Source organism: Spermophilus citellus, assembly GCF_964194105.1.
Source record: "Spermophilus citellus genome assembly, chromosome: 15".
NCBI lineage: Eukaryota > Metazoa > Chordata > Mammalia > Rodentia > Sciuridae > Spermophilus > Spermophilus citellus.
The window spans coordinates 48,382,555-48,410,172 of record NC_138195.1 but is presented as its reverse complement, the minus strand read 5'-3'; the positions used below and the strand labels follow the sequence as shown (position 1 = coordinate 48,410,172).

Below are 27,618 nucleotides of genomic sequence, written 5' to 3'. Positions count from 1 at the left end.
TCAATGCTTTATTCACTCAAATCACTCAATACAATTTCACTCTATAGGTTCTTAATCAAGAAAATGACAATCCTTAATGCTAGGCACTGCAATAGACATAATCAATTCACAGCAAACAATTCTAATTTAATTCTAAGCACTCAAAACACACTTAATCATGATGGGCTCATGACAGATATTCCCTCTGCATGCTAAGTTCAGGTGTCAGATCAAAAGTTTCAAGCCTTGAGCTCTAAGTCCAGCAGATGCACACTCATTCAGACATGGTTATCAGATCAGGAACCAAGGCAGGCTTCTCCTGGGGTGGAGCTGATGGCCGGTTGAGGAGAGTGTGGTAGGGAGAAGTCGTGGCTCTCCCCAGGTTCAAGATGTGGCTGTAGAGTTTGAAAGGTGAGGAAGTTGCAGAGGATCAGGCAAACGATAAGAAGAGTTGGGATGTCAGTCCAGATCCTCATCAGGCTCTCCAGTGTGAGGGCTCAATGTCAGCTAGCTGAATGTCTGTTCATTTGCTCCACACTAAATTTTGGGGCTTGTGACCACCCTTTCAATCCCTATCAGCTGCCACCGGATTTCTCAGTGATGTCATTTGCCCTGGGGTTAAAGCATCTGGTCTGGTGGTCCCCACCCTGATTTTCTTGCCTTTCCTCCTTATTGGGGTGAGGACAACATGACAGAGACTTCACTATGAGCTTATCAGGGTGGGGAGAAGTGACTTGTTTGTGCTTGAGGGCCATACTGGAAGGCTCCGCAGGTGTACCTGGTGAGACTGCAGGTTTCAAAAGGAGTTTTAAAATGGAGTTGCTTAGACTCAGGGCTAAGGCCATCCTTACACAGTTTTTGCAGATAACCTGCTCAACCTTTTATCAGTTTCTGTCCTGGGGCTGAAAGCCCTAATAGGCAGAAGACTCTCCCTCCTACCCTCAAAATGTTTCTGATGACAGGCCCCTTTGGCTCTTAAAGTCTAGAGCAATGTTCACTTCTCTTTCTTTGATATACAAGGCCCCTTCAACCTTTTTTTGAAGAAAACTGGCCATTTTCATTACAGGACTGTTGTTCAAACCTCCTGTAAACCTTGGGGGTACCCTTTCGATGCTGTACTCCATGTCTCCTCCCCACATTTCTCTTGACACTACAACTCAGAAAACTATGAGCTCCACAATCCAGAGGCCCATCCAACATTCAGGTCCCACCTAGTTTGTGGCCCTCCCAGACCTACAAAGTTTCTTCTATCATTTATCCTTAGAACCAACCACCTTCTCTCCAACCTGTTTTAACTTAGTCCTCAGAACCAAATTAGACTTATTGGCCAGGCGCAGTGGTGCATACCTATAATCCCAGCGGCTCGGGTGGCTGAGGCAGGAGGATGGTGAGTTCAAACCCAGCCCATCAAAAAGCAACTCAGTGAGACCCTGTCTGTAAATAGAATACAAAACAGAGCTGGGGATGTGGCTCAGTAGTCGAGTGTTCCTGAGTTCAATCCCCCATACCAAATAATAATAATAATAATAATAAGCCTTATGCAGGGCTCTAAACCTATTAATTAAAAAACTGTTTCTAAGCATCTACAATGTGTTAGAAATAGCACAACCTTTGTTTCATGTAACCTTTGGAACAATAAAAGATGTGATTATCCTTATTTTATAGATGAAGAAACTGAGGTTACGGGAGATAGTGATTTGCAGGGGTCTATCTGATTCCATGTTCTCAAGAGTGTGGGGGTGGGGCCTGGCTTGGGAGAAACAGGCCTCTGGGACTTGCTGAGTCACTTACTCCCGTCCCACCTGTCCCTGCCAATCTCTGGGAAGGAGAAATGACACTGGAGAAGCAGAGGAGTGACCATAGAGGCAGAGGGGTAGGCAGGCTGGCCCATGGCTGAGGCCTTGCTCCCAGAGCTGGAGGGAGATGCTGAAGCCACGCCTTGCCCTAGTGTCCTGGAGCTAGAGGGGCTCCTGAGGGCAGGGAAGGCCTCTTGCAGCCGTGTGGATGAAGTTTGGCCCAATCTTTTCATAGGAGATGCGTGAGTGGTCACTGGTAGAGGGGTGTGAGGGTGGCGACAAGGAGAAGCAGTTTACCTTACATGGGTGTGTGTGGAAATAAGGGGGAAAGTTCTGTTCTTAGCACCCCGAAGCCAGGGACTTTCTCCAGGACTCCCACCTGCTGGGACAATGCAGTGACTAGATATGGCCACCAGGGGGAGCATGTATTTTTTTTTTTTCCTACTTGCAAAAAACGGGAACTTCCCAGAAGTTCTGGAGTCTTCTGGCACATCCAGGACAACTGGCCAGAGGACTGGGGGAAAGTATATGGGGTATGACATAGGGTAGTTAGAGATCCCCCTTTCTGATTCCAGCCTCCTTCTTCTGGACATAGAGTGGGTGGAGAAATCTGACTGAGGGTGAATCAGGGAAGGTGTCACCTCTAGACATTTGCAGATTAGAGGCAGGTATAAGCCGATGACCAAGAGAAACCGGATGTATGTGGGAGGATGTGGGGCAAGAAGGGAGAGGAAGGGCTAAAGCAATCCCTTCTTTCCTACCCTGCCCAAGGGCAGATTGCCTGAGGAAGCCAAGAGGTTCTAAAGATAACCCTACACTACCAACTCTCCCACCAGAAAGCTCTGGGGGTGGGGCATGGGCAGCAGACCCTAGCTGGGGCTGGCTGGGCTCTAGTTCCCTTTGAACACTTAGGGTTTCATCCTTTGAAACAGGGAGCCATGCAAAGCCTCCTTCTTGGACCCCACAGCTCAGCCAGCATCCAGCCCCCTTCCTGCTCCCCCCCCCCCTCAGGGCCACCGCAAATAACCGCTTTGAGCTGTGGAAGTTGGGCATCACCCACGTGCTGAACGCCGCCCATGGGGGCCTCTACTGTCAGGGCAGCCCTGATTTCTACGGCAGCAGTGTGAGCTACCTGGGGGTGCCAGCCCACGACCTCCCTGATTTTGACATCAGCACCTACTTCTCCTCTGCAGCTGACTTCATCCACCGTGCCCTCAGCACACCTGGGGGTAGGACTTGGGGCCAGAACCCATATCCCACCCTGCTCATTCAAGGGAAGGATGCCCATTTCCCCTCAATCATCAGTATGCTCCCATCCGTGGTTTTTAGAAATCTTCCATTTAGTGCTCCAACATTTTACCTAAAACCATTGCTTCACATATGGGGAAACTGAGGCCAAAACTGAAGGCCATGCCTTGAGTTCAAAGGAGCTCTCAGGCCGGAATCCAGGTCTCACAAACAGAATGATTCTTTCTCTGTAACACTTAGCCTTGGGAAAATTTGGTACCTTATGTGTCTGCCCTAAAGTACTTTCAAATGTGTGTATTTGGGGTCGGGGTGGGACAGGCATAGGTTACAATAAAGAAGCCTGGAGAGGCAGGAGCTCCTGCTTTGTGTTCATCCTGAACGACAGCTGTGCCTCCTGCTATATGACACTGGGCAGGCCAGTGTCCCTCTCTGGACTTCAGTTTCTTCATCCATGTGATGGGAATGACAAAACAACAGCTCATATCACTCTTTTTAAAATGCCCAAGGCACTTTGACATTCTTTTGTTATTCATTCATCGGCTATTTATTGAATATCTTCTATGTGTCAGACGCTAAACTAAATTCAGGGAATTCAGACTTGAACAAGGCAGGGTCCCTCCCCTCATGAAACCTACCAGTCAAAGTGTGAAGTATTGTGAGTGCTACTGATGTGGGAGGGCAAATGTGAAGTGCTATGGGAACACAGGGCAGGGGTGGCCAGCCCAGAGGACCAGGGAGGTGGGGGACTTCCCTTTACAAGGACATTCATTGGGCCACATGCAGAAATGATGAGCTGCTCTATGATTCAAGCAATACCTTGAGTGATCAGGAAAGCCCTTGGAAGGAAACCATGTATCAGCTGAAACTTGATGAATGAATAGTAGAAGTTAGTCAGACCAAGATCAACAGGAACATTTTTCAAAATAGTAGGAACAACACATGCTTAAGGCTGGAGGTCAGAGACCATGACAGTTTCAAGGAACTGTGTTCCTTACCCTGTGTTCCTAGAGATGAGGGTTGGGATAGGTTCATCTTGAGATAAGGCTGCAGTTGTCAGGAAGGGCCAGCTCTCAGATGGTCTTGTAAGTCATGTTAAGGATTTGGACTGCATTCCAAGGATAGGCCAAATAGGTGTTGTTACTCATTTGAAATATCATTTCAAATGAAAATCATTTGAAACTGAGATCCATGATGGCTGAGTGACTTGCCTGGGGTTCCAGAGTGCACCCAAGGCAGGGTAGGGAATGGAACAAGGGTCTCCACCCCAGGCCTGAATGGGATGGCTGGTGGGAAAGGGTCTTTTACCAGGATGTCTCCCTCAGCCAAAGTCCTCGTGCACTGTGTGGTGGGTGTGAGCCGCTCTGCCACACTGGTCCTGGCCTACCTCATGCTGCACCAGCAGCTGTCCCTGCGTCAGGCAGTGATCACTGTGAGGGAACACCGGTGGATCTTCCCCAACCGCGGCTTCCTCCATCAGCTCTGCCAGCTGGAAAAGAAACTGCGGGGTACAAGCCGGAGCTAAGAAGCCAGGTATGGAGGACACAGTCATGAAGACACAGGTGCCATTGGCAATGAGAAATTACGTAAGGGCCTGGGCAAAGAGTACAGGGCTATGTGTGGCTGGAAATGGTGGTAGGGGGCCTGCCATGCTCCCCACGCCTCAGGGCTCCTCTTGCCCATTCAAGGTCTCACTGGAGCCAGGCAAGTAGTCCTCCTATAGGACCCCTGCCCTATCATCCTCAGTTCACCCCAATTCTTCAGACCCCAGAAAGCGGAGAAAGACAAGGAAAGAAGGTGGTAGTAAGCATTACATGGAAGAGGTGAGGCCTTCCTACCTGCTCCAGCCTGTCTTGTCCTGCCTTGAATGGTGACTCATCAAATCCCACCAAAGCAGATGCACAACCAAGCTGATCGGTCCTTCACCTCCCCCATGATATCCTGTGGACTGGGAAGCCAAAAGGGGATATGAGCCCTTGGGAATGGCATGTCCCAGCCTGCTCTCTCCTCAGACAGGATTTAAGAACCTGGAAGATCAGCAGATCTCTGATCATGCCCAATCACCCCACTTTCTCAGGATTCTTAGAAACCCTGACTGCTAATTCAGCATCCTGCCCATCAGGCAGCTGGTTTGGGGGAGCTGTTTGAGCAGGGCTGTAGCACTGCACAACTTATAGAGGTACCATTTATCAAAATGTGTCAGTGGAACCCCTAGGAGTTGTGAAGTGCACAGTCCCGGCAGCTGTAACTAGCAGCTCTGGGGTTTGGGCCCCTGAGGGTGAGGGGGCTGCCGAGGGAGGTCCTCTCTCTCCATAAACCTTGAATGCCAAGGCTACCTCATCCCTTCTCACCGACACCCACTTGATCTTGTACATAGGTCTCAAGACAGAAGCAGTTTAGGTGACAGCTCTTGCCACTGTCCTAACAAGTCCCAGCCAGCCTGGACCTTGGTTTATCTGCCTGTAATATGAAGCATGTCTCTCTCTGCAGAGCCTGTCCTTACTGCCTGCCACAGGGCTCTGCCACTTTGTGGCTCTGGCACTGACCCTGCTGGTGCTTTTGGAGGCTGTGGCCCATGTGGATGCCAAGAAGATGCTAAGAGCCCAGCATGGGATCCATCCTCGAGTCTGCCACTCCGTCTACTTCCTTCTGTATCCCTCACCCCATCTCGGTCACTGGCTTCAGTCCCCACAGGTGGGAGTAGGCTGCCTTGTTAGCCAAGCCCTGAGATTGCTTGGTCAGGGATCCCAAGTTCCCTGGAGAGAAGGCAGTGGAAGAGGGCCACCGCCACCCCTCCCCCATCTCTCCCCGTGCTTAGGGAATACCAACAGGATCCGTGTGTGTGTGTGTGTGTGGGGGGGGGGGTCTGGGAGCAGGAGTGGGGATGAGTTTCAAGATATGGGTGTATGATGAGGGTCTCTGGATAACAAGGAAAGTTCCTAATAGGCCTAAATCCAAGGTCTCTAATTGACCAGTCTTGGGAGGGACCTGAAGACCATCTCACAGACCTTCTGGGACAGCGAGGCTGTCCAGGGATAGTCTTCAAGGGAAGGAGAGGATGGCAAAGGGTGGGAGCAGTTTCTGGATAAAGCAGAACAGGGTTGGTGTACAGACCTGCTCTGTAGCCCACTTACACTTGTCTGTCTGCCAGTGCTGCCACCCTCAGCCCGAGTCTGCCAGATCTGCCTCCTGAATCAGTTCCATCCTCACCAGCCCCCACCTAAGGGCTGCTGGTGCTGGCGATGCCTCCAGCTGACGCATGCTTTCGACTAGTCTCCGTCCTCCTCATACGTCCTACCAGCTCCCACTTTGGGCCCTTGCTCCACACTAACCATGAAGGCCAAGGGAGCTTTTATTTATTTTTTCCTTCTTTTTTTGGTGGTGCTGGGGATCAAGTCCAGGGCCTCATATGTGATAAGCAAGTGCTCTTCCAGAGATCACAACCCCAGTCCCCAGAGGGAGCTTCGAGGATGGTTGGTTTGATCTTCCCCCTTCCTGCCCTGTCATCCTGATACACAAACCTCACATCTTCCTGATACACAGACCTCAGCTGAGCTGCTACTGCTCCCAGCAGGGCCAGGGCTGAGGCCTAGGCCTAGGCTTGGGGGAGGTGCCTGGCTGGGCTTGGCACTGACCTGCTGTGAGACTAGTGGACCAGTTGGGAGTGGCAGGGGGAGGTTAGAAGGGGGGGAGCAGACCGCATGCTTTATAATTAAACTCAAATCAAAAAATAGAAACAGCATCAAATGTGCAGAGACAGGCGGCTGGAAGCTGGCAGCACAAATCGCCTGTCAGAGAAGACCACAGCCTGCGTCGGACACCCCCTCAGGTGGGTGAGTGCTCCCAACTCAGGGGGGCCCTGAGCATGCTGGGTAACAGGGTTCAGGGCACAGGGGTGTCAAGCAAGGATGGAGGCTGGATTGAGGGACCAAGAGGGTCTGGGATAAAGGCAGAGATAGACCATAGGACAGTCAGAAAGACCCGGGCTTGAATTCTGACTCCCTCATCAATTGGCTGTATGATCTTGCTTAACCTCAAAGCCTCAGTTTTCTCATCTGTAAAATGGGGGTGATAATATTACTGGCTTTATAAGGGTACTATGAAGATTTAGTGAGAAACTATAAGCTCTTAGCTGTGTTTGGTACATAGTATGCCCTTTATTAGTAAGTGATAAATATGGTAATTAATCCTGAATAAATAAACACAAAGAGATAAAGACCAACCTCAACCCCCAAAGGGAAGTGGTCCTCTGCCTAGGATACAGCTCAGGCCTGAATGGGTAAGAGTAACTATAGTAATGATAATTAGAATAAAATGCACCATTTATTGGGCATCTCTCACAAGGCAGACCCTGTGGGAGATGCTTTACATTTATGATTTCACGGGATTCTTACAACAGTCTCATGAAAGATAATGGCTCAGAGAAGGCCACATAGACACAAATGGAAGACCAGAGAATTCTACCCAGGTCTGTCCTCCTCCAAGCTGCATGATGGGCCCAGAACCCACAGCAGCCCACCTCTGGCAGCTGCCTCCCTCCCTCCTGGGGGCTTCATTCCCTAGCCCCTTACTGTCCTGTCCTGTGATCTCCAGTCCCACCCAGCCTGTGCCCCCCTTGAGAAAAGGAGGAGGCAAAGAGGGTGGGCAGCAGGAAAGTACAGAAGCTTCACTCTGCTGTGGTTGAGGAAACATGGTACTACCAGGCAGGACCCTCTGCCATTCAGGGCTGAAGGCAGCAGAAACCAGGGGAGCTGAAGCCACAGAATGCCCTTCCTTTGGGAGCCTGAGGTCACCATATGGGCAGCTGGGCCTGACTCTGACTGGCAAGGTGGACTGTTCACCCCAGGAGGACAGTGGATGGGTGGGGGGTATATCCTGAGTATCAGGAGTGAGGCCCTAGGAGGGGCCTTAAGGCCAAAGAAAGGCTCCATTCTCCAGAACTGGGCTGGGGTCTCTTAGGTATCTGAGACCTGGGCTGGGCTGTAGCAGAGCCTCTGATCCATGAGCCTTCTGGGGACTCCAAGAGGAACCAGATCCAGTTCTTCACAGCCAAAGTCTGGCTACCTGCTCCCCAGCACAGCTGGGCTGCACAGCACCCACTGGCCACTGGGGGGCAGTCTTACCCCACGCCAAATTCAGCAGGCCTGGGTTGGCTCTTGCCAGGTTCTCAAAGCTCCATCTGGTCCTGCCAGGCGCTAGAGCAGCCCCACCTGGTGGCTACAGACTAGTGCTGCTGTCGGATGCCTCCAGAATCTAGGTCCTCCTCCATCCCAACATACTACACTACTTCATACACAAACCTCACTCTCTTGCTTGGGATAGAACCCCAGAGAATTCTGAGAAATCAGGCAATGCCAGGATCTTTGGTAGGATAAAGAGAAACAGTGTCCCAGACACCAGGGAAGAACTGTTCCCGCTCAGGACCACAGACTCAGTCATGGCAGATTTGTAAGGGAAGCCAGTCTCTCCTCCCTCCCTCTAAAGTTCTCTTGCCACCATTCTCAGGTGGCCTCCCATCTTCAGAACCACACAGGGCTAAGAGCTTTCGCTCCCAGAGATGCCAAGGAGGTAGGGGCCCTGGGGTTTGGAAAGGCTGCTGCTTCAGTCCCCAATGCCTCCTCCTGCTCTCAGCCCCACCCCCACGGGCTCCAAGGCCAGGTCTGGAATTCTAGCCGCTTCACAGCGCTTGGGTTCTGGATGGAATCTACATTAGCCCTATTCTGTTCACATGCTGAGTCCTGCCCCTGCACCCAGTCCCCCATTCCCGGTCCCAGACCATGCCCTAGGTAGGTGGCAGGCCACTCAGCCTGCCCTGAGAGGTCACAGTGGGAGATGAGGGGAAAAACTGGGTCTTCACTTCCGCCTTGTCCTCCAGCCACCCGCTGGGTGAGCCTGGTCAAGCCGGTGGCCTCCTGGGTGCCCATTTCTCTCTCTAGTCATGCCACCACTTACAACAGGGAAAAGGTGTTCCTCCCAGTTTGCACCTTCCCTAGTTACTGGTTGAGGGGATCAGGGACACTTGGCCAAGAAAGGCCCTCCTTCCCATCACAGCATCAGGCTCAGGTTCTGGTGCCACTGATGCCCCAGATCTGCAGGGTCCCAGACACCCTGAGCCAGCTGACTCCTGACGCAACCCACCCCACTCGGGTGAGGCCTGCCGAGCTGCACTGGCCTGAGTCATGGGGGTAAGGAGGAAAAGCCCGGTGCCTGGAGGCAGATGTGTAGCTCAGCGACACCCAGGCTCCTCTGAGGAGACCATTGGGTTAGTGACCACTCTGGAATCCCCCAAGATGGCAACTGAAAGGCTTGGGGGTGGAACCGAAGGTGCACAGAACTGGACTGAAACCCCTGCCCAGCTGCTCATCAGCCACATAGCGTTGGATGCCACTTAGAAAAACACTCTGAGCTTCTGCGTCCTTCTAGGTGAAATAGGGACCGACCATAAGGGAGGCATTAGACTTAGAAGAGGCATTCAATATGGAAATGCCCATGAAGATCAGTCCACAGCCCCTGACTCTCATACTGGAGGGGGACTCTGATCTCAAGGACCTCCAAGTGGGATCAGCCCTGGGAGTTCAGGGGTGGGGGCTTGAGATGAGCCACCCAAGTTGGGTGCCCTCTGAAAACTGTAGCCTTCTGGAGTTCCCATTCCTACAAGGTACAAACTGACAAGACATTTAAGGGGGTGGGACTGACACTGGCTAGTGTCATAAAAAGGGAACCTGAAGGCCCAAAGGCCGAAGCTTCTAACATCCAGCAGCCTCAGAAAAGGGCAGGGGTGAGGTCTGCCCAGCAATGATCAGGAAGTTCTAGTTCCCCTTGTTCCTGGGGGAGAAGGGTCTAGGTCCCAGCCCAGCTGAGCTGGTTAATAAGCTCATTCCAAACAGCGGAGGCCCTTCCCACAGCATCCCAAAGGCACCTGGCCTGCACCACAGAACTCCCTGTCCGCAGGACCCACCTTGGGGAGCCTGTCTCCAGCACTGGGGTGTCTACTCTATTTCAGGATGAACTCACTGCAGAAGCAGGATCTCCGGAGGCCCAAGATCCACGGGGCAGTCCGGGCATCTCCCTATTCGCCACCCACGCTGGCCTCGCTGCAGCGCTTGCTGTGGGTCCGTAGGGCCACCATGTTGAACCATATCAATGAGGTCTGGCCCAACCTCTTCTTGGGAGATGCGTGAGTAAGACCTACATGGCTGGTGGAGGTGGCAGAAGGGTGTGAAGTCCACCTAGGAATGGAAAACAAACCTCTCCCAGAGTGCTTCTGGGCAAAGGTGGCACCCTCTGCTTCCCACCATATCTCTTTACATGTTTTTCTTTCCTCTTAAATTATTATAACTCTTAACTGTGGAAATAGAACTCACATAAGAAAAGTGCACAGAACATGCATGTCCAAGAAATTGGACATTTCTTGTGCCCCAGATGCCCCTACTGAATCCTTCTAACTTTTCTCTTTCCCAGGGGATAACCACTCTCTAAGTGTCAAAATCATCATGTCCTTGTTTTTCTTTCAAGTTTTACCACCTATGTACCTAAACAACATGGGTTTGTCTTTTGCCTGTCTTTTTTTAAAAATTATTTTTTAGTTGTAGTTGGACAAAATACCTTTATTTTACTTATTTATTTTTATGTGGTGCTGAGGATTGAACCCAGGGCCTCGCTTGTGCTAGGCAAGAGCTCCACCACTGAGCCACAACCCCAGTCCCATGCCTGTCTTTTAAAGTTACACAAATCATATTGTGTGTATTCTCTGGTTGGCAATGATTTGCTTAAAATTGTGATAGACACTCATGTTTTATGGGTAGCTGCAGTTCATTTATTTTTTATTGCTGTGCAGTATTCCACTGTATGATTATAACACAATTTGTCCATTATATTGTATGTGGACATTTGAATTATTTCCACTTTTTGGCAATTATGAACAATGATCCTAGGAATATTTAAGTAACATGAATCCTAGAAAAACACATAACTTTCTCTATGTTGTATATAAGAGAATAGACCTGAGAGTTATTTTTCCTAAAAGTTTTTTGAAATATTTGAAAATATGGCCAGGTGCAGTGATGTACACCTGTAATCTCAGCAGCTCAGGAAGCCGAGACAGGAGGACTGGAAGTTCAAGCCAGCCTCAGCATATTAGCAAAGCACTTAGCAACTCAGTGAGAACTTGTCTCCAAATAAAATATTAAAAAGGGCTGGGGATGTGGCTCAGAGATTAAGTACTCCTGGGTTCAATCTCCAGTACCAAAACAAAATGTTTTTTTCAAAAATATGGACCAAATATTTATATTTAGAAATTTTCCTTAATATTTGGAAAATACAGATTAATATCTTGTTAACAATATGGCAAATATGGTATTCCTTCTCCCACACAGATATAATTCTTACAGGCTTTAAAAATGCAAACACACACACACACAAAAAGAATCTTTAAAAAAAATGCAAACACATATACATTCTTTTTCATAGTTCTTTTTATATAAATGGCTATTGCTTTATAATATAGTTCTATGATCTGCTTTATAAGAAAGCTTTTAAAATGAAATAATAGTACATATTTTTTAAAAATGTTAACATTCTGCTTTGTTCTCTGTATTTTCACAGGTTCTTTTTTTATATGTATTTTTTTTTTTTAGTTGTAGTTGTACACAATACCCAGGGTCTCATACATGCTAGGCACACACTCTACCACTGAGCCACAACACAGCCCTACAGGTTCTTGATATAGCATAAACACCTTTCCTTATTTGCCTGCATCTACCACAGTTTAGTGGTTGTATAGCATTTCATCATTTAGATACACAGTAGTCCCCTTTTTCTGTGGTGGGGGATATGTACCAAGACCCCCAGTGAATATGAAACTGAAGATAGTACCAAACCCTATGTATCTTATGTTTTTTTTTTAACCTATTCATATATATCTATGGAAAGTTTCATTTATAAATTAGGAACAGTAAGAGAGTAACAACTAAAACAAAATAGGAGAGTTACTATATTAACTAAAGTAAAGGTTCATAAATACAAGTACAATAGAATGACAGTCAATCTAATTGCCCAGATAACTATGTGGTGATAAGGGGTGGATAGCATATACACTGTGGATACACTGGACAAGAGAATGATTCACATCCTGGGCAGGATAGTGCAAGATTTCATTCACTCCTCGGAACAATGCAAAATTTAAAATTTATGAATTGTTTATTTCTGGAATTGACCATTTAATGTTTTTGGACCATGGTTGACTGTGGGCAAATGAAACTATGTGAAGCAAAACTTCAGATAAGAGAGAACTTAATATCCTATTATAGAATTCTCAGTAGTTTTTTTTCCTTAATTTTTCACTATCTTAAATATCCCTAGATTCAGTTTACATATATTTGTGGGCACTTTCTGAATTCTTCCTTTTATTACGTGACTAGAAGGAGAATTTCTAGGGACAAGTATATATGCATTTCTAAAGCTTTTTGGGGGGTTGGGTGGGGATTGAACTCAGGGATACTAGACCACTGAGTCACCTCCCCAGCCCTATTTTGTATTTTATTTAGAGACAGGGTCTCACTGAGTTGCTTAGCACCTGCCTCACTTTTGCTGAGGCTGACTTTAAACTTGCAATCCTCCTGCCTCAGCCTCCCAGGCAGCTGGGATTACAGGTGTGTGCCACTGCGCTCAGCACATTTCTAAGGCTTTTGATGTGTATAGCCCATTGCCCTTCAGAAAAGTTACCCTGGGGGTTGGGATTATGGCTCAGTGGTAGAGCGCTTGCCTAGCACGTGAGGCACTGGATTTGATCCTCAGCGCCACATATAAATAAATAAATAAAGGTATTCTATCCATCTTAACTACAAATTTTTTTTAAAAAGTTACCCTGAATGAAAGAGAGTCTTCAATTTCAACTATAGATGTCCCTCTACTAGGGCAGTTCACCAGTTCCCATCTCTATCCTTGGAGGAAAACAGCAAGTGAAGGGCAAGTTTCACCCAGCTAGAGTTAACCCAGTGAGATCTACCTGCTTATACCCCCTCCAGGTATGCTGCCCGGGACAAGAGCCAACTGATCCAGATGGGTATTACCCATGTTGTGAATGTTGCTGCAGGCAAGTTTCAAGTGGACACAGGTGCCAAGTTCTACCACGGAATGCCCTTGGAGTACTATGGCATCGAGGCTGATGATAACCCCTTCTTTGATCTCAGTGTCTACTTTCTGCCTGTTGCTCAATATATCCGAACTGCCCTCAATACTCCCCGAGGTGAGCTTCTGGGGAAGGAGTTGGGTGGGGTTGGAGGTTAGCACTAATGGGTGGGGAGCACAAACCCCATCACCAATCCTCCTACACTATGAAGCAAATAGCTACTACCATTTAGTGTCCCCTTCAGAGACACCCTGGAACAGTGTCAGACATAACTAAAATCTGCTGTGGTCATCAGCATAACCACATGCCTCAGGAAGAGACCAGACATTAGGCAGAAGGCACAAGACTTATAAAGGTTCTTGAGCAGGCCTCTCTAAGATGAGGCTTTGGCACAGAGCTGCAGGGGCAGGTGAGAGGGCAGAACTGTGGTGCGTGTGGGGGAGGGGAAGTAGACATCCCCTGTAATCTGACACAAATTCAGGGGACCCCAGGAGTCCAGGAACCTCCACCTCCACCTGAGTTGCAAAGATGTCAGAGGACGCACTCTGGGTCAGAAGGGAGTCCCGGCTGCCAACCTTAACTCTGCCATGACTTGCTATTTGACTTTGAGCCAGCCTTCTTCCCTTGTTGGACCTCAGTTGTCCCATCATACAGGGGTCCCGGCTACTGTGATGGTGGGCTGAAAAGATGGCGAGGGGTGTCTTCTCTCTAAAGGGGTAGGCGATTCAGGGATAGGCATCTGACACCTGGGTTGGGTCTCCCCACAGGCCGCGTGCTGGTACACTGTGCCATGGGGGTAAGCCGCTCTGCCACACTTGTCCTGGCCTTCCTCATGATCCACGAGAACATGACACTGGTAGAGGCCATCCAGACGGTGCAGGCCCACCGAGATATTTGCCCCAATTCAGGCTTCCTCCGGCAGCTCCAGGTTCTGGACAACCGGCTAGGGCGGGAGACGGGGCGGCTAATGACCTGACAAGCGGCCCAGAGCCCTGGCTCTCCATCCAGCATAGCCCAACCTGACTAGCCTAGACCTGGGGACGGCAGCCTCTGCTGTTTCCAGAGACCCTGAGATGTAAACAGCAAGTAGGGGCTTAGCTGAGGCAGGGGCAGGGAGAGCTGGGTGGTGACCTTTAGCAGGTGGATTCCCCAACCCAATCAGAGATTCTTTATGCAAAAGAGAATTCAGTCTGTCTCTATAATAAAAGGTTCATCATAATAAAGATAAGAGACCTTCTGTTGATTTGTGAGAAAATGGCTTACTCTGCAAGGGCCAGGAGGTTCTAGAGAGCTTGCCAACTGTGATTCAGCATGATGTCAGCCTGGAGAAGAAAAGAGTGAAAGTCCGTGCCAAGGCTTAATGAGGAAGGAGGGCAGGTGAGGACTGGTTGGTGATGTTGGCCCTGGGTGCAATACAGAGGAGTCAGGGTACAAGTGCTGAGGCTTAGATAACTTCTTCCTATCTTGTCCTTCTCATACCCTCACCCTAGGGTTGCGTTGTCTGATCAAGACCAAAGTTCCATGTGTTCACATGTTCCATGTGTCCTGTTGGCCCTCCCTACCAAAAGCCAATAATAGAAATGTGCTGTTAGGGCTGGTAATATAGCTCAGTGGTACAGCATTTGTCTAGCACGTGTAAGGTCCTGGGTTAGATCACCGGCACCAAACAAAACAAAAAAACAACAACAAAAAAATCCCCCAACACTTGCTGAGCACAAACAGCATCTTTTGGAACCAAGTCAATTACACTCCACTTTAAAAAGGACTTCTTAGCATTACAGATATCTCAAAATGAAGACAATAGACAAGAGAAGGAAGATGGGGTTAGGGAGGAGACACTCCAGAAATTCTAGGTGAAGAACAGTTGTATGATGGAACAAAACATTTAGCTCTGAGTTTATTAGTTCTCATGCTACAATAAAATAAAGCAGTATAGAAAGCCCCTCTCCAGCTCCCACTTACAAATGATACATGCTCAGGTACTTAGGAGGTTTAAACAGGCTGGCTTTGCTTCTTCCTCTCTGGTTGCTCCTATTTATCCCTTGCCTGTTCTGGCTGACCCTCAAATGTCAAGGTTTCTCAGGGTGCTATTCTCTGCCTCTTGTCTCCCTTGGTGTTTCCGCTCTCCTGGGGGATCCCTCAGTGAGCATCTCTAGACTACTGATTCCAGACATATATGGCCCAATTCTCTTTCCTGAGCTCAAAACCTCTGCATCCCAATGACTACCCACATCTCAATATTACAACTGAACTTTCAACTCAGCTGGCTTTCCATCACCATGCACCCAGACCCACACCTCTTCCTAGGTTCCTAATTCAGTGAAAGGTTCTTATTGCCAAGTAGGTGACAATTGTCATCCTGGACTTCTAAAAGCTCCCTGGATTTGCCACTTAGCTCCTCTTCCTGGTGACCACCAGAGTTCTAGCTGCACCCTGCAGGGGTCTCTCTGGTTCCAGCCCTGCCCCTCCAAGGCAGACATCTTACTGAAATAAAAACCTGATCACATGACCCTTCCACTTAAAATTCCCAAAGTACAAACACTTGCCAGATTATAAAGGCGCTTCATCACCTGAGTCCTTCTTATATCTCCACCATGTTGAAACTCTGTTCCTATACATACTACGCAAATCAGAAACAGTAAAATTCCTAGAATGCACCTCCCTCTCTTACCTTGGTCACACCACCTCAGTGCACCACCCTTGACCTGTTTTACTTTAACTCCAGTTTCTCCTTGAGGTCACACTTTGGATGTCACTTCTGAGAATCCCTCCCAGCATCCTCAAGTTTGGAAGCCCCTCTGTGGGTTACCAAAATGCCCATCTATCCCTTATCACATCACCTGTCACTCCAAATGAAAATTGCCTGGTGTCTTCCCTAAGCTCGATGGCCCTATGGTTCCCACACCCTCTGGCTATGATTATACATTCAAGTATGGCTCTGTGGATCCCTGAATGAGTAGTCGTAGCCACTTGTCCATCTCTCCAGAGGCCATGAAGGGAAGTGGATCCTAACAGGCCCTAGGACTGTTAGGAAGGTACTGCCTCTGCTCCCAGTTCTTCCTGCATTCAGTATCTCGCCAGGACACCCTGTTCCCAGCATATTTTATCACTCTTGTTGGTCTGTAAAATGGAGATATACATGATATACATCCCTTTGATCCTCCCCCTCACACCCCACCAAGGCTCTCTGAGGCCAACTCTGTCCTCTCCTGGGGGACTAAGGGGCTTTTGCCCTTTTGTGACATCTACTAGAAGGCAAGTACTTTTCCTTTGTGCAAATTTAGAAAAGATGTCCTCTCTGAATAAACCAAACTCAGGCAGAAGCACTTCTGAGCAACCAGCTTGGTGAAGAAAAATGTGTTTTCTTCTCCCAATAAGACAGAGCCCCAAGTCAGGATGCCCAACTGAGGGAGTCAACCTCTGGCTGAGTTTTAGCTTCTATTCATCCCTTTTAAATACTTAATCTACAAACATAAATGTGTACTACCTTGGTTGGGAGAGATGTATATCATGTATATCTCCATTTTACAGACCAACAAACTGAGGCTCAGGGGAATGAGGCAGGGCTGGAATGCTTCTTCCTGGCTCCAGGACCTCTGGACCCTGGCTCAGGGCAAGTACTGCCCATCCAGCTCTTTTGCTCACTTCTCTGTGGTACTTAGTCCCGATACCAGCTGGCTGTGGACTGCCTCAGGTGCTCTCTGCTCCTTTTCCAGAGAGTATACGTGTCCAGCTGGAGGACAGCAGAAGGGCTGGTGTCACTGTGCTGAGCAGTTACAGGGTCCAGCCCCAACCAGACAGGGCTCTTCTCCACTCTAGGGATGGGAAATGATTCTTAATATGTCCTTAGGTTGGTGGGGTCTATAATTCTCCAGAAAAAAACAAAACTAGTCCCAGCTCAACAGCCCAACCCACCCAGCCCCGATTCCCTTGCCTGACAACTCAGTCCTGTTGCTATTTCTTGCTCATGCACCGTCAGCAGGACCCAAAATAGTGGCTCCAGAAGGCAGTCTCTAAATCATCATCCTGTTCTGCTGGCTGGGGTGGGGTGTCTAGAGGCGAGGACAGAGCCTCATCTTGGGCCCTGGGCCTGGGTTTCAGCACATCACTTCCTTGAGGATCTGTGGGTTGGGCTTGGAGTCTGGGGCTGCAGGGGAGAAGGGAGGAAAGCCATGAGGAAGGAGGCAGGTGGCGGCAAAGTCAAACATTTCCCAGGAGGGCACCTCCCATGGATGTCTTCCTGCCTGCCACACTCACTGGAAAAGTCTGTGACAGTGGCCACTCTCCCTCTTCTCTAGAGCACCTTGTGATAGAAGTGGTATATAAAAGCATGACTTTGGAGTCGGATTCCCTAGGTTCAAATCCTACTTCTGCCGCTCAACAGATATGTGACCTCAGTTAATCTCTCCCTAGGTCAATTCCCTAACCATAACATGGGATTAATAATTACTATATAGGGCTGCAGTCAGAGCTCAGCGGTAGATTGCTTGCCTTGCATGGGTGAAGCACTTGGTTCGATCCTCAGCACCACATAAAAATAAATAAAATAAAGTCAAGATATTGTGTCCATCTTTAAAAAAATCTTAAAAAAAACCAATCACTATATAGGATTGTTGTTAGCAATGAACAGGGCTTACAGAAAGTGCTTTGCACAATATCTTGATAAGTTCTCAAAAATGATAGCTGGGGGTTAACTCAGGGGTAGAGCATGTGCTTAACATGTGAGAGACCCTAGGTTCCATCTCCAGCACCACAAAAAGAAAGAAAAAAAAAACATATTAAAAAATGATAGCTTTGATGATAATCATAGCACATAGTATAGAGGCTCCTGGCATCATCTGTTACCCAGAACCACCCCGTCTGGAACAAAAAGTTGGCTGTGTTCTCAATATGGTGAATGAAGGGATGAATAGCTAAACATTTGCTGGCCTAAATGCAACATAGTATTCTGGATTGAATCCTGCAATAGAAAAAAAAGAAATAAGTGGAAAAACTGCTGAAATCAGAATAAAGTTTGTGCTTTTATAGTGTTATACCAATGTTAATTTCTTTGAGAAATACAACATAATTGTGTAAGAAGCTGGGGGATGATACACAAGAAATGTCTCTGCTATCCTTACAAGTCTGCTGTAAATCTAAAATTACTTTAAATTTTTTTAAAATTTTATTTAAAATTAAAAAAAATGAAATGACTTGCTGACACTTTATATAGAGAGATACTGCACTAAATGCTTTAAAGGCACACTTTCTTTTCTATATTTATTTCTTCAGAAAAAAAAAACATGGATCAAATATAACAAAGTGTTAAGATTTGATCATACTGAGTTGGGGGAGTACAGATATATGTTGAAATACTTTTTGTATTTTTCCTTTGTTACTACTGGGAATTGAACCCAGGGATGTTATTCTACTGAGCTACATATCCCTAGTCCTTTTTATTTTTATTTTGAGACAGGGTCTCACTAAGTTTCCCAGGTTGGCCTGAACTTGCAATCTTTCTGCCTCAGTCTCCTGAGTAGCTGGGATTACACAGGTGTGTGCCACCATGCCTGGTTTCTTTTTTATATTCTTAAAGTATTCCATAATTTAAAAAATTAAAAATAAACAAATCAACTAACTTTCAAATTAGAAACATCCCTCTCTACATATTTAGGTCTTGAAACCCATTAAGTCAAATGGATTTTTGGAAGTATTCTGAATTAAAACTATAATTATTACTGGCTTCAGGCCTAAAATACTTCAAATCTATTTATTTATTTATTTAAAAAAGAGTGAGAGAGGGGAGAGAGAGAGAATTTTTAATATTTATTTTTTAGTTCTCGGCGGACACAACATCTTTGTTGGTATGTGGTGCTGAGGATCGAACCCGGGCCGCATGCATGCCAGGCGAGCGCGCTACCGCTTGAGCCACATCCCCAGCCCAATACTTCAAATTTATAAGTTATCCTTTTAAAACCTGCAAGAGGCTTTATTATGAATAATCTTGCTTTAAGAAAAAAGGTAATGAAGACCCATTTATAAATGTATAAATACATTTATAGTATTTAGATGAAATAACTGTGGTTGAAGAGAAGTTAAGCCAGTAAGTTAAATAATCCATCATTTAATTTATTTTACCCCTTACAACCCTGTGGGTAGGTCCTATTATCACTGTTCTAGAGACAAGAACATAGGGGCAGAGAGATTAGGCCAGTTTAGCTGCTAATATTAATTGAGAGCTTATTATATGCCAGGGCTAAGCTAATGCCTCTGGCAAAAAAAAGCCTCAGTGGCCTAAACTCAACAAAGTTTTATTTTTCATTCACAACACATGTGGATGGAGGGACAGGAGAATAAACATGGAGGATGTAGAGAGCAGCTATATCACTTCCCTTCAAGTTCCAAGGGGCATAACGCAGTCACATGGTCACAACTAATTTTAGGAGAGGATGGGAAATGGTCTAGGAATGACCCCCCAGAAAGAAAAGGAAACTCTAGATGCTAGTGACCATGAGCAAGCTTTTCACAAAAGGCACTGAAATATATACAAATAAAATATCATGTATTTTAACTCTTATAAGCTATAAGAGGTAAATACTGTTGTTATCCCCATTTTATACATTAAGAAAACTCAGATTCAAACAGCCAAAGTAAACTCTCTCCAGACCTCTTAGCTCACAGCTCACAGCTCACCAACTAGGCCAGCAAGCCTGTTCTTAAGAATGTCTTGAGTCTTCACTCTGAGTTGGCCTTGGTGATATACATGCTAAGAGAATGCAGAAATGACATGCTGTGGCTTCAGAGGCTGGATTATGAGATAACTTGCAACTTCTGCCTGGGTCACTTGGGATACTCTCTCTGGGAACCCCAAGCCACTAAGCAAGAAGTTTGATCACCCCAAGATCACATGCTGCAGCAGTTACAAGAAGACACATTAGTCAACTATCCCAGCTGAGCTCAGACAATTTGAGTTGTACCTTCATGGACCTTCCAGAACACATCTGCCAGCTAATACCACAGAGTGACCTCTGTCATGCCATGTGGAAGAGATGAATCATGCATCTCTGCCTGCCTGAATTACGACCCACAAATGAGATAAGAAAATGCCCTTGTCTGAGTCTCTATATCTTGGGGTAGTTTGTTATGTATCAGTAGATAACCAGCACAGGCCAGAGCCCAGTAGGACGAGAACACTGGCTTCTGACTGGTGTTAGCCTCTGGAGAAATGTGTGAACCATGGAAGGACAGAGAAGTCACATCCATCCACTCCCATGCCAGGTACATGAAGATGAGGTCTCACACCTACAGAGTGATACAGGTGGCAACAGGGTCCTGTATTTACTCAGAGTCCTATGGGGGACCAGAAGAGATTGAGGGGGCTGGGGTTGTGGCTCAGTGGTAGAGCGCTTGCCTAGCACATGTGAAGTTCTGGGTTCAATTCTCAGCAGCACATATAAGTAAATAAGTAAAAATAAAGGTCCATTGACAACTAAAATTAAAAAAAAAATAGAGATAGGAACCCAAGCAGTATAGATGACAAAGGCCTTGAGGTGGGCAAGGTGGCACTATGACTTGATTATGGTTTGTCCCCTCCAAAACTCATTTTGGAGTATAATCCCTATTACGAGGTATTAAGAGACTAAAAGTTAAATCTGACAATAAGCTGGGACTTTGGAAGGTGATTAGGATCAGGTAAGTCATCAGGTGGTGCCTCATAATTCAATACTGGTGGCTTAATAAGATGAGGAAAAGAACAGGACATGTGTGCTTCCTGTGTCTCTGCGTTTGATGTCCTGTGCCACCTCAGGACTCTGCTAGCAAGAAGGCCATGACTAGGGGCTGGGGATGTGGCTCAAGCGGTAGCGCGCTCGCCTGGCATGCGTGCGGCCTGGGTTCAATCCTCAGCACCACATACAAACAAAGATGTTGTGTCCGCCAAGAACTAAAAAATAAATATTAAAAAAAATTCTCTCTCTCTCCTCTCTCACTCTCTCTTAAAAAAAAAAAAAAGAAATGTGATGGAATGTGATATTAAAAAAAAAAAAAAAAAAGAAGGCCATGACTAGATGTAGTCTCTCGACCTTGGACCAGGACTGTGAGCCAAAACAAACCTCTTTTCTTTTTCACATACTCAGTCTATGGTGTTGTGTTATTAGCAACAGAAAACAGACTAAGACTTGTAGAGAGACTGCCCAGATGGGAACCTCTACCCCCTCTCAGCCCCACCCCTGGCTCTGTCCTAAACCTCAGCCACCTACCTTCCTCCAGGCCTGTAGACCCTTGCTCAGGGATCCCAGACTGCCTAACCATGGTAAGGACTCCTGGGGGTCTGCTGGCCACTAGCTCACAGCCTGCTTTGACAGCTGTCTCCTCTACAGAATGGATTCCACAGGACCTGGGAAACCTTGGTTTGAAGACTCCTTGAGGAGAAATATCCCACCTCCTCCCTACCTACCCAGGGGACTGACCAGGCAAGCAGACCCAGCTACCCATATCCTCCTCCACCTAACCTCCCTCTGCTCTGCTCGGATCATTCCTCCTGGTTTCTGCTTTGCTGTGCTCATCCAGGCTTCCTCAGCCATCTGAGGCCGGGTCAGTTGGTCCCCTCTCCCTGGGAGCTACTCGCATTACCCGTCCCCTGGGATTCCCTGCACCCAGCTGCTACGGAGCTTTCCGTCAGCCCTCCACCTGCCCCTCTCCCACAAACCCCATTCTTTCACAGACCTGTGCCAGTATTTTGGCCCTGCCCTTGTACCTTCTGAGCATGTGACGGGGCTTCTGTGACCCACAACTGCAACCCCGCCTGTCAGACCAGCTTTCTGGGACTCCAGTTTAGTGACATTGACTTTGGGAGTAATTGGCGAGGAGGGTTGCTGATAAAGCAGAAATGAGAAAATACACACAAGTACAACAATTTTTCCAGGATCAGGTGTAAAGTGTAAAAAGAGTGCTGGGAAAGGCATTGTGTTGCTTGGACGGTGGATTTGCAGGTAGGACTACCGAGGGGCTCTTCTGATTCCTTTTAAACCATGCCACATAGATATAAATAAGCCGTCTATACAGTCCATACAAAGCACCCATGACACCAGCACCAATTTCTGAGGGATTCTTGGTGTCACCAATTCTCTACCATTTGGACCTGCATCAGGATGGGCACTGTGTTATTCTGTTTTCTGTTACTATAACAAATACCTGAGATAATCAACTTAGAAAGAGAAAAGATTTATTTTGGTTCACAGTTTTAGCGGGTCCAGCCCATAATCAGGTGGACCTATTGCTTTTTGGCCTCTGGGGAGGGTGCTGGAAGGCAATGGTGGGGACCTTGTGGCAGAGCAAAACTGCATATTTCATGGCTAGAAAGCAAAAGAGGGAAGAGGAAGGGGCCAGAATCTCCCTATGCATTTTTTTTTTTTTTTTTTTTTTTTTTGGTACAGAGAATTGAACCCAGGGGCACTTAACCATTGAGCCACATCCCCAGCCCTTTTTTGTATTTTATTTTGAGACAGGGTCTCCCTGAGTTGTTAGGGCCTCTCTTGGTTGCTGAGGCTGGCTTTGAACTCACAATCCTCCTGCCTCAGCTTCCTGAGCTACTGGGATTACAAGCATGTGCCACAGTGCCTCACTAGGCCCCACCTTCTAAGGGTTCCATCATCTCCCCTTATTGCCACCCTGAGGACCAAGCCTTTAACACACGCCCCACTTGTTAAAAGACTGTAAAGAAGATTTTATTCAGGACCACCGCAATAGGATTTTGTAGCAGGAGACAGAGATTGAGCTCAACTCTGAATACAGCATGGGCAGTGGGAATTTATACCCAAGGGGCAGGGTAGGGGAGAGTACATGGAAAGTTCTTAAGAAAGACGCATCAGCGGTAAGGGGGATTCTGGCTAAGCTGACCTAACAGGATCCTTGCTGAAGACAGGTCAAGTTGATCAGACATCACCTTGGAGATGGTGGAGGATGAGGAGCCTGATGGGATATTGAGTGTGATCAGATATCATGTGTGGGGAGGAGGAGGCCTTGCCAAACTGACATAGCAGAGTCCTTGCTAAAACTGGATTTTCCCAACAAGTGCACAGATGGGCCTAGGAGAAAGTGTAGAATTGGCTAGGGTTTGGTTTTAAGCAGAAAATCTTTGTCAGCAGCTACTTGCCTCCCAATATCCATCCTCCCCTTTGACTCTGGTGAAGAACCTCAATTGTTAGCTGGGTACATTGCCACCCAGCTGACCCCCATTGAAGGTAAATGTGGCCAAGTGACTACCTTTTGAATATTAAGATGGAAGTGGAATTCCTGCGTGGAACTTGAGAAGCCTCTCTACAAAGGAGCCACATGTCCTTTGGGCCCTGCCTCTCTGGTGCTACCTGGAGCCTGAATGAGATTGTGGGGCTCCCTGCTTGTCCTGGGCAGCTTAAGCAGCCACATTTTTACATGAAAGGAAAAAAAACTATCTTATTTAGGTTGCTATTTTCCAAGTCTCAGTTACTTGTCACCAAGTGTGGTCTTCACTGTTCTGTCTCCAGACCCACCGAAAGCAGAGGCCAGTGAGGTCATCTGATGCATGGGCTGCAGTGGGGTGGGGGCTCTTTCATGGTAGGGAATCCTGGCCCAGTGAGGGCCTTGGAGAATGTGAATACAGAGTCAGAGGAAGCAGGATGGAGGAAGGTGCCCGGAGTCGAGTGGGGAGGCAGGGGCCACGGGGCAGCAGAAGTCACAAGTGGACAACCAGAGGGAGTCGGGGGGTGAAAATAGCAATATCAGAAGCAAAGCAGAGAGGAGCTGAGTGTCCCCAAAGCCAGAGCCCCAGAATGTACAGCACCCTGCAACTGAGAACCCACATTAACCTGGTCACCACAGTCACCAAATCTCCTGCAGACATTCCCATTCTCTGGGACAGTATTTGTTTTCCTCAAATGAGGTTCTTAGAATGAATCTCTCAAGTCCATGAGTGGGAGTCTATCTTTCAGCACCTGAAAGAACCTCATCCATTCTCGCCTTGAACTTCAGATCAGACCACAGTTGTCATGTCACAAGAGTGAGTACCTTTTGGAGGACAATGGGTCAGGAGATTCAGTCTAGTCCCAGAGATGGCCACCATACAAGGATACACGGCATGGCCTTTCTCATTCTTGATCCAGCTTTGTCCCTCCAGAGAAGTAGCAATGTCTCTAGCCAAAGAGATGCTTATGTACTGATCACCAAGATACCATCACGACCATTAGCACCACAGAGCTGAGCTGCTCCCTGGGGTGGGAATAAAGCAGCACGAAGAGAAGGAGCCCTGCACACAGGGATGCAGGTTTTTCGTCCCAGCTCCACCCTTTAACCAGGTGCAGGAACCTGCACATATTTTTAACTCTCCTGAAACTCAAGTTCCTCAAGGGTCAAAACAGAAAGGACTAACGGCATCATTCAGGTCTGCTGTGAGAATGGCAATGAGGAAGCAGCCCAGTGCCTGGCACATAGTAGATGCTTAATAAAAGCTTGAGTGGTTTTCTTCCTGCCAAGGCAACAAGGACTTGAAAGGAGAATCTGTATCTCCATCTGTCCTGAGTCAGGGGAAGAAAAGCTGGTCACACAGGCCCCCAAACAGGCACAAGCTTTCCCTGCCACTTCTCAGAACAGCAGTAGGGCACAACAGGGCAATTGCAATCAGCCTTTTTCCGAAAGATCATCATCTGGATTTACTTTCACATTCTTTTAAATATGTGTACATGATTTATAAACTTTTGCCAAGCAGTTTTACATACAGAACCGACTCTATTCTGTCACAGATTTCTTAAATATGGTTGTAAACTTAAATTAGGATATTAGGCTATAATGACAAATGCAGCCTTCTTCCATAAAACCCTGATTCTCCAACTACTAGAATATTTGCTTTAATGAAAAGGGTCTTACAGGCACTCCAGACGCCCAGCTGATCTTTATCCTGGTCCTTACACAAAAACCTCCTCACTTTTTCCACGAAAACCCTGGTGTGGTCCGGCCAAAGTATACAAGCTTTCAAACACACACACACACACACATGCATAAGTGCACACGCACACACAAATACACACACATGCCTAAGGTAGGCTTATGAGAAAAATCTGGAATGTCTTGGAGCTTTTTTTTTTTTTTTCTTTTCAATTGCAGCTCAGTAAAAATGTCCTCATAAAAGTCCTAGGTAAGCAATTGCTTTGCCAGCAGGATGAGGCTACCCACATCCCAGCGAAGCCTGCTTGGTGTGATTAGGGGAGGAAGGGCAGAAAGCCAAAGTTGGTTCCTTCACCATCCCCCCTGGCCCCTGCCTCCCTCCCCCTTTCACATACACCACACAATGAGCTCCTCTAAAGACCTGAGCACAGCCGATCCAGGAGTTCCTTTTTTCTAAAGCCTTACAAGTGTGTCTAGCCAAGAGGCCAGAAGTGGGTAGGCTCTCTATCAGGCAAAATATTTTGAAAATACTTAATGGCTATGTTTTTTCATTCCTCTCCCCTATAGGCAAGTTCCCTAGTAGTAGGATTGGCAAACAAAATACAAGACAACCAATTCGACTTCAATTTCACAAAAGCAAAAAAGTATTTTTGATTGATTGATTGATTTTTTTTGAGGCAAGATCTTGCTAAGCTGCCAAAGGTCCTCCTAAGTTGCTGAGTCTGGCCTTGAACTTGTGATCCTCCTGCCTCTGCCTCTCAAGTTGCTGGCATTACACTACCACTTCTGGCACAACAAATACTTTTTAACATAAATATGGCCTGAATATTGCATGAGACACACTAAAAATACATATTTATAAATCAGTCCACCTTACCTGGAAGTCACTTCACCATTATGATTCCCAGAGAAATGGGAAAAGGAGGTCGAATCCAGTAGGAGGAGGCCAAGAAGATATTCTGGTAAGAGAGGAAAAGAAAGCGGATGTGTCAGTCAGCTTCTCACTATTGTAACAAATACCTGAGATAACTTAAAAGGAGGAAAAGTTTGTGTTGGCTCACAATTTGCGAGGTTTCCGGCCATGGTCAGCCAGGCAGTCAACACTTTGGGGGCCAGTGATGAAGCAGGGTATCATGGCAGCAGCACATGGCAGAGGAAGCTGCTCCTCTCAGGAAGCAAAGAGAGAAAAAGGGGCAGGTACCAATATCCTGTTCAAGGACACAGCCCTAAGAACACAACTTCCTCAGCTAGGCCTCATTATTTAAAGGTTCAACAACCTCCCTACAGTGCTATGCGCTAGGGACCACGTCTTTAACCCAAGGGCCTTTGGGGGACATTTCAGATCCAAACACCAGTAGAGGAAGGTTGAAGAAGATGGGACTAGAGGAAGCAGCAGCTGGCAAAAAAGCCTATGGGTAGGGATGCCATTCTCTAAGACAATGTCCCAGACAGAGGTGGGCTGCTCTATAGACCCAGGGAAAACTGAACAGGAGAGTCAGGGGTGAGGTTTTGCTCTTTACCTATTTAGTTTCTGGAAGGAGATTATGGTGCACTCACACAGTGAGCAGCAGGGGTACTTGAAGGGGCCCCACAACATCAAGGCCCCTCCCCACCTTGCCTCCTGCAGTCGTCAGCCCCAGGTACATCATAATCCATCTTGAGCAAGAGAGAGGATTCAGAGAGCCTGAGTTTTAACTGTGAAGAAACTGTGGTCCTGTTGTTTAGCCATTAAGTGTCCTCAATTCCCAGTAGGGTGACAAGGGGCATGCACAGAAGGTTAGAAGAGATAAAAATAAATGCCCTTTTTCTCCATACATCCCAGTGCAAAGAAAAGCAGAAGATGAGTACACTGGCATTACATGTCTTGCTGGCACTTCCCCCTCTGTTTCTAGAATACTTCCCAGAACGCACTAGGTGCTTGATCATTATCTGATGTACGGAAATGGGTAGAATGAGTGGATTTTTGACCTGATCCGAGCCTGACTGATTGTAGCAGTGAGGGTCTCTCAGGGTCTGAAGCCATACTTACTGACACCCCTCTCTCTCAAGACTGGCCTTGGGGACAATATGAGACCACGTCCAAAGACACCCAAGTAGTGATAGCTTTCCTCACCCAATCGACCAGCATCTTCTGAAGGTCAGACATATGCTCAGAATCAGAATGTCAATAGTGACATTCTAAGTAAGGTCTGGTAAGTACTTTGTCTTATTTCATTTATTCCTGAAGAGACAAACCCTCAGAGTCAAATTCATCAGCTGATCCTTTATAATCTATCATCTTTACATCTTTTACAATCTGACCCACTTCTCACGACCCCTGCTGCTCCCACCCTAGACCAAGGCAGCCGGCATCTCTTGCCTGCATATCCACAATAGTCTCCTCAGAGGCCTCCCAGGCCTCTACTTTTGTTCACTGTATTCCATTCTCCACCCACCAGACTGTGCTTTTTAAAATGCAAATCAGATTGTATAACCCGCCTCCCTAGAATAAAATCCAAATTCCTTACGGTAGCCTACAAAGCAAGATGGACTCTCAGCTCCCATCTGCTAGCTCTCTCCCTCCCCGGATTCCAG

General features: G+C 47.2%; 1 protein-coding gene and 2 long non-coding RNA genes across 11 annotated transcripts; 1 reads left to right on the top strand and 2 right to left on the bottom strand.

Annotated features, from left to right (window-relative positions):
- Nucleotides 1-7: 7 nt before the first annotated feature.
- LOC308634198 lies at nucleotides 8-2,701 on the bottom strand. Its single transcript, XR_014018980.1, has 3 exons — nucleotides 2,221-2,701; nucleotides 1,327-1,413; nucleotides 8-374 (listed from the first exon to the last, which is right to left on the bottom strand). It is a non-coding gene; the product is annotated as an uncharacterized lncRNA (long non-coding RNA).
- On the top strand, nucleotides 1,829-14,392 carry DUSP13A (dual specificity phosphatase 13A). Of its 5 annotated transcripts, XM_081267883.1 has the most exons (7): nucleotides 1,829-2,017; nucleotides 4,346-4,553; nucleotides 5,511-5,714; nucleotides 6,755-6,849; nucleotides 10,024-10,197; nucleotides 13,046-13,266; nucleotides 13,917-14,392. In XM_081267883.1, exons 1-7 carry the CDS (start codon nucleotides 1,869-1,871, stop codon nucleotides 14,123-14,125), a joined length of 1,260 nt encoding a protein of 419 aa, XP_081124009.1. In that variant the 5' UTR covers nucleotides 1,829-1,868; the 3' UTR covers nucleotides 14,126-14,392. The 5 variants fall into 5 exon arrangements, with proteins under 5 accessions (XP_081124009.1, XP_081124012.1, XP_081124010.1 ...); XM_081267884.1 differs by lacking the exon at nucleotides 1,829-2,017 and having other exon boundaries at nucleotides 4,413-4,553; nucleotides 6,755-6,853; XM_081267885.1 differs by lacking the exons at nucleotides 1,829-2,017; nucleotides 6,755-6,849 and having other exon boundaries at nucleotides 4,413-4,553.
- Nucleotides 4,565-27,618, bottom strand: LOC308634197. Of its 5 annotated transcripts, none has more exons than XR_014018975.1 (5): nucleotides 27,552-27,618; nucleotides 26,565-26,700; nucleotides 26,106-26,252; nucleotides 25,922-26,003; nucleotides 4,565-4,968 (listed from the first exon to the last, which is right to left on the bottom strand). It is a non-coding gene; the product is annotated as an uncharacterized lncRNA (long non-coding RNA). The 5 variants fall into 5 exon arrangements; XR_014018977.1 differs by lacking the exon at nucleotides 4,565-4,968 and adding an exon at nucleotides 14,527-17,296; XR_014018978.1 differs by lacking the exon at nucleotides 4,565-4,968 and adding an exon at nucleotides 14,527-17,296 and having other exon boundaries at nucleotides 26,106-26,203.

Excerpts from the sequence above, each read along its gene's own strand:
- DUSP13A (XM_081267883.1), top strand. The coding sequence starts at position 1,869 with ATGGCTGAGGCCTTGCTCCCAGAGCTGGAGGGAGATGCTGAAGCCACG. Across the intron at positions 5,715-6,754 it reads ACTGGCTTCAGTCCCCACAG|AAACAGCATCAAATGTGCAG; the intron begins GTGGGAGTAGGC and ends ATCAAAAAATAG. Across the intron at positions 13,267-13,916 it reads TGCCCTCAATACTCCCCGAG|GCCGCGTGCTGGTACACTGT; the intron begins GTGAGCTTCTGG and ends GTCTCCCCACAG.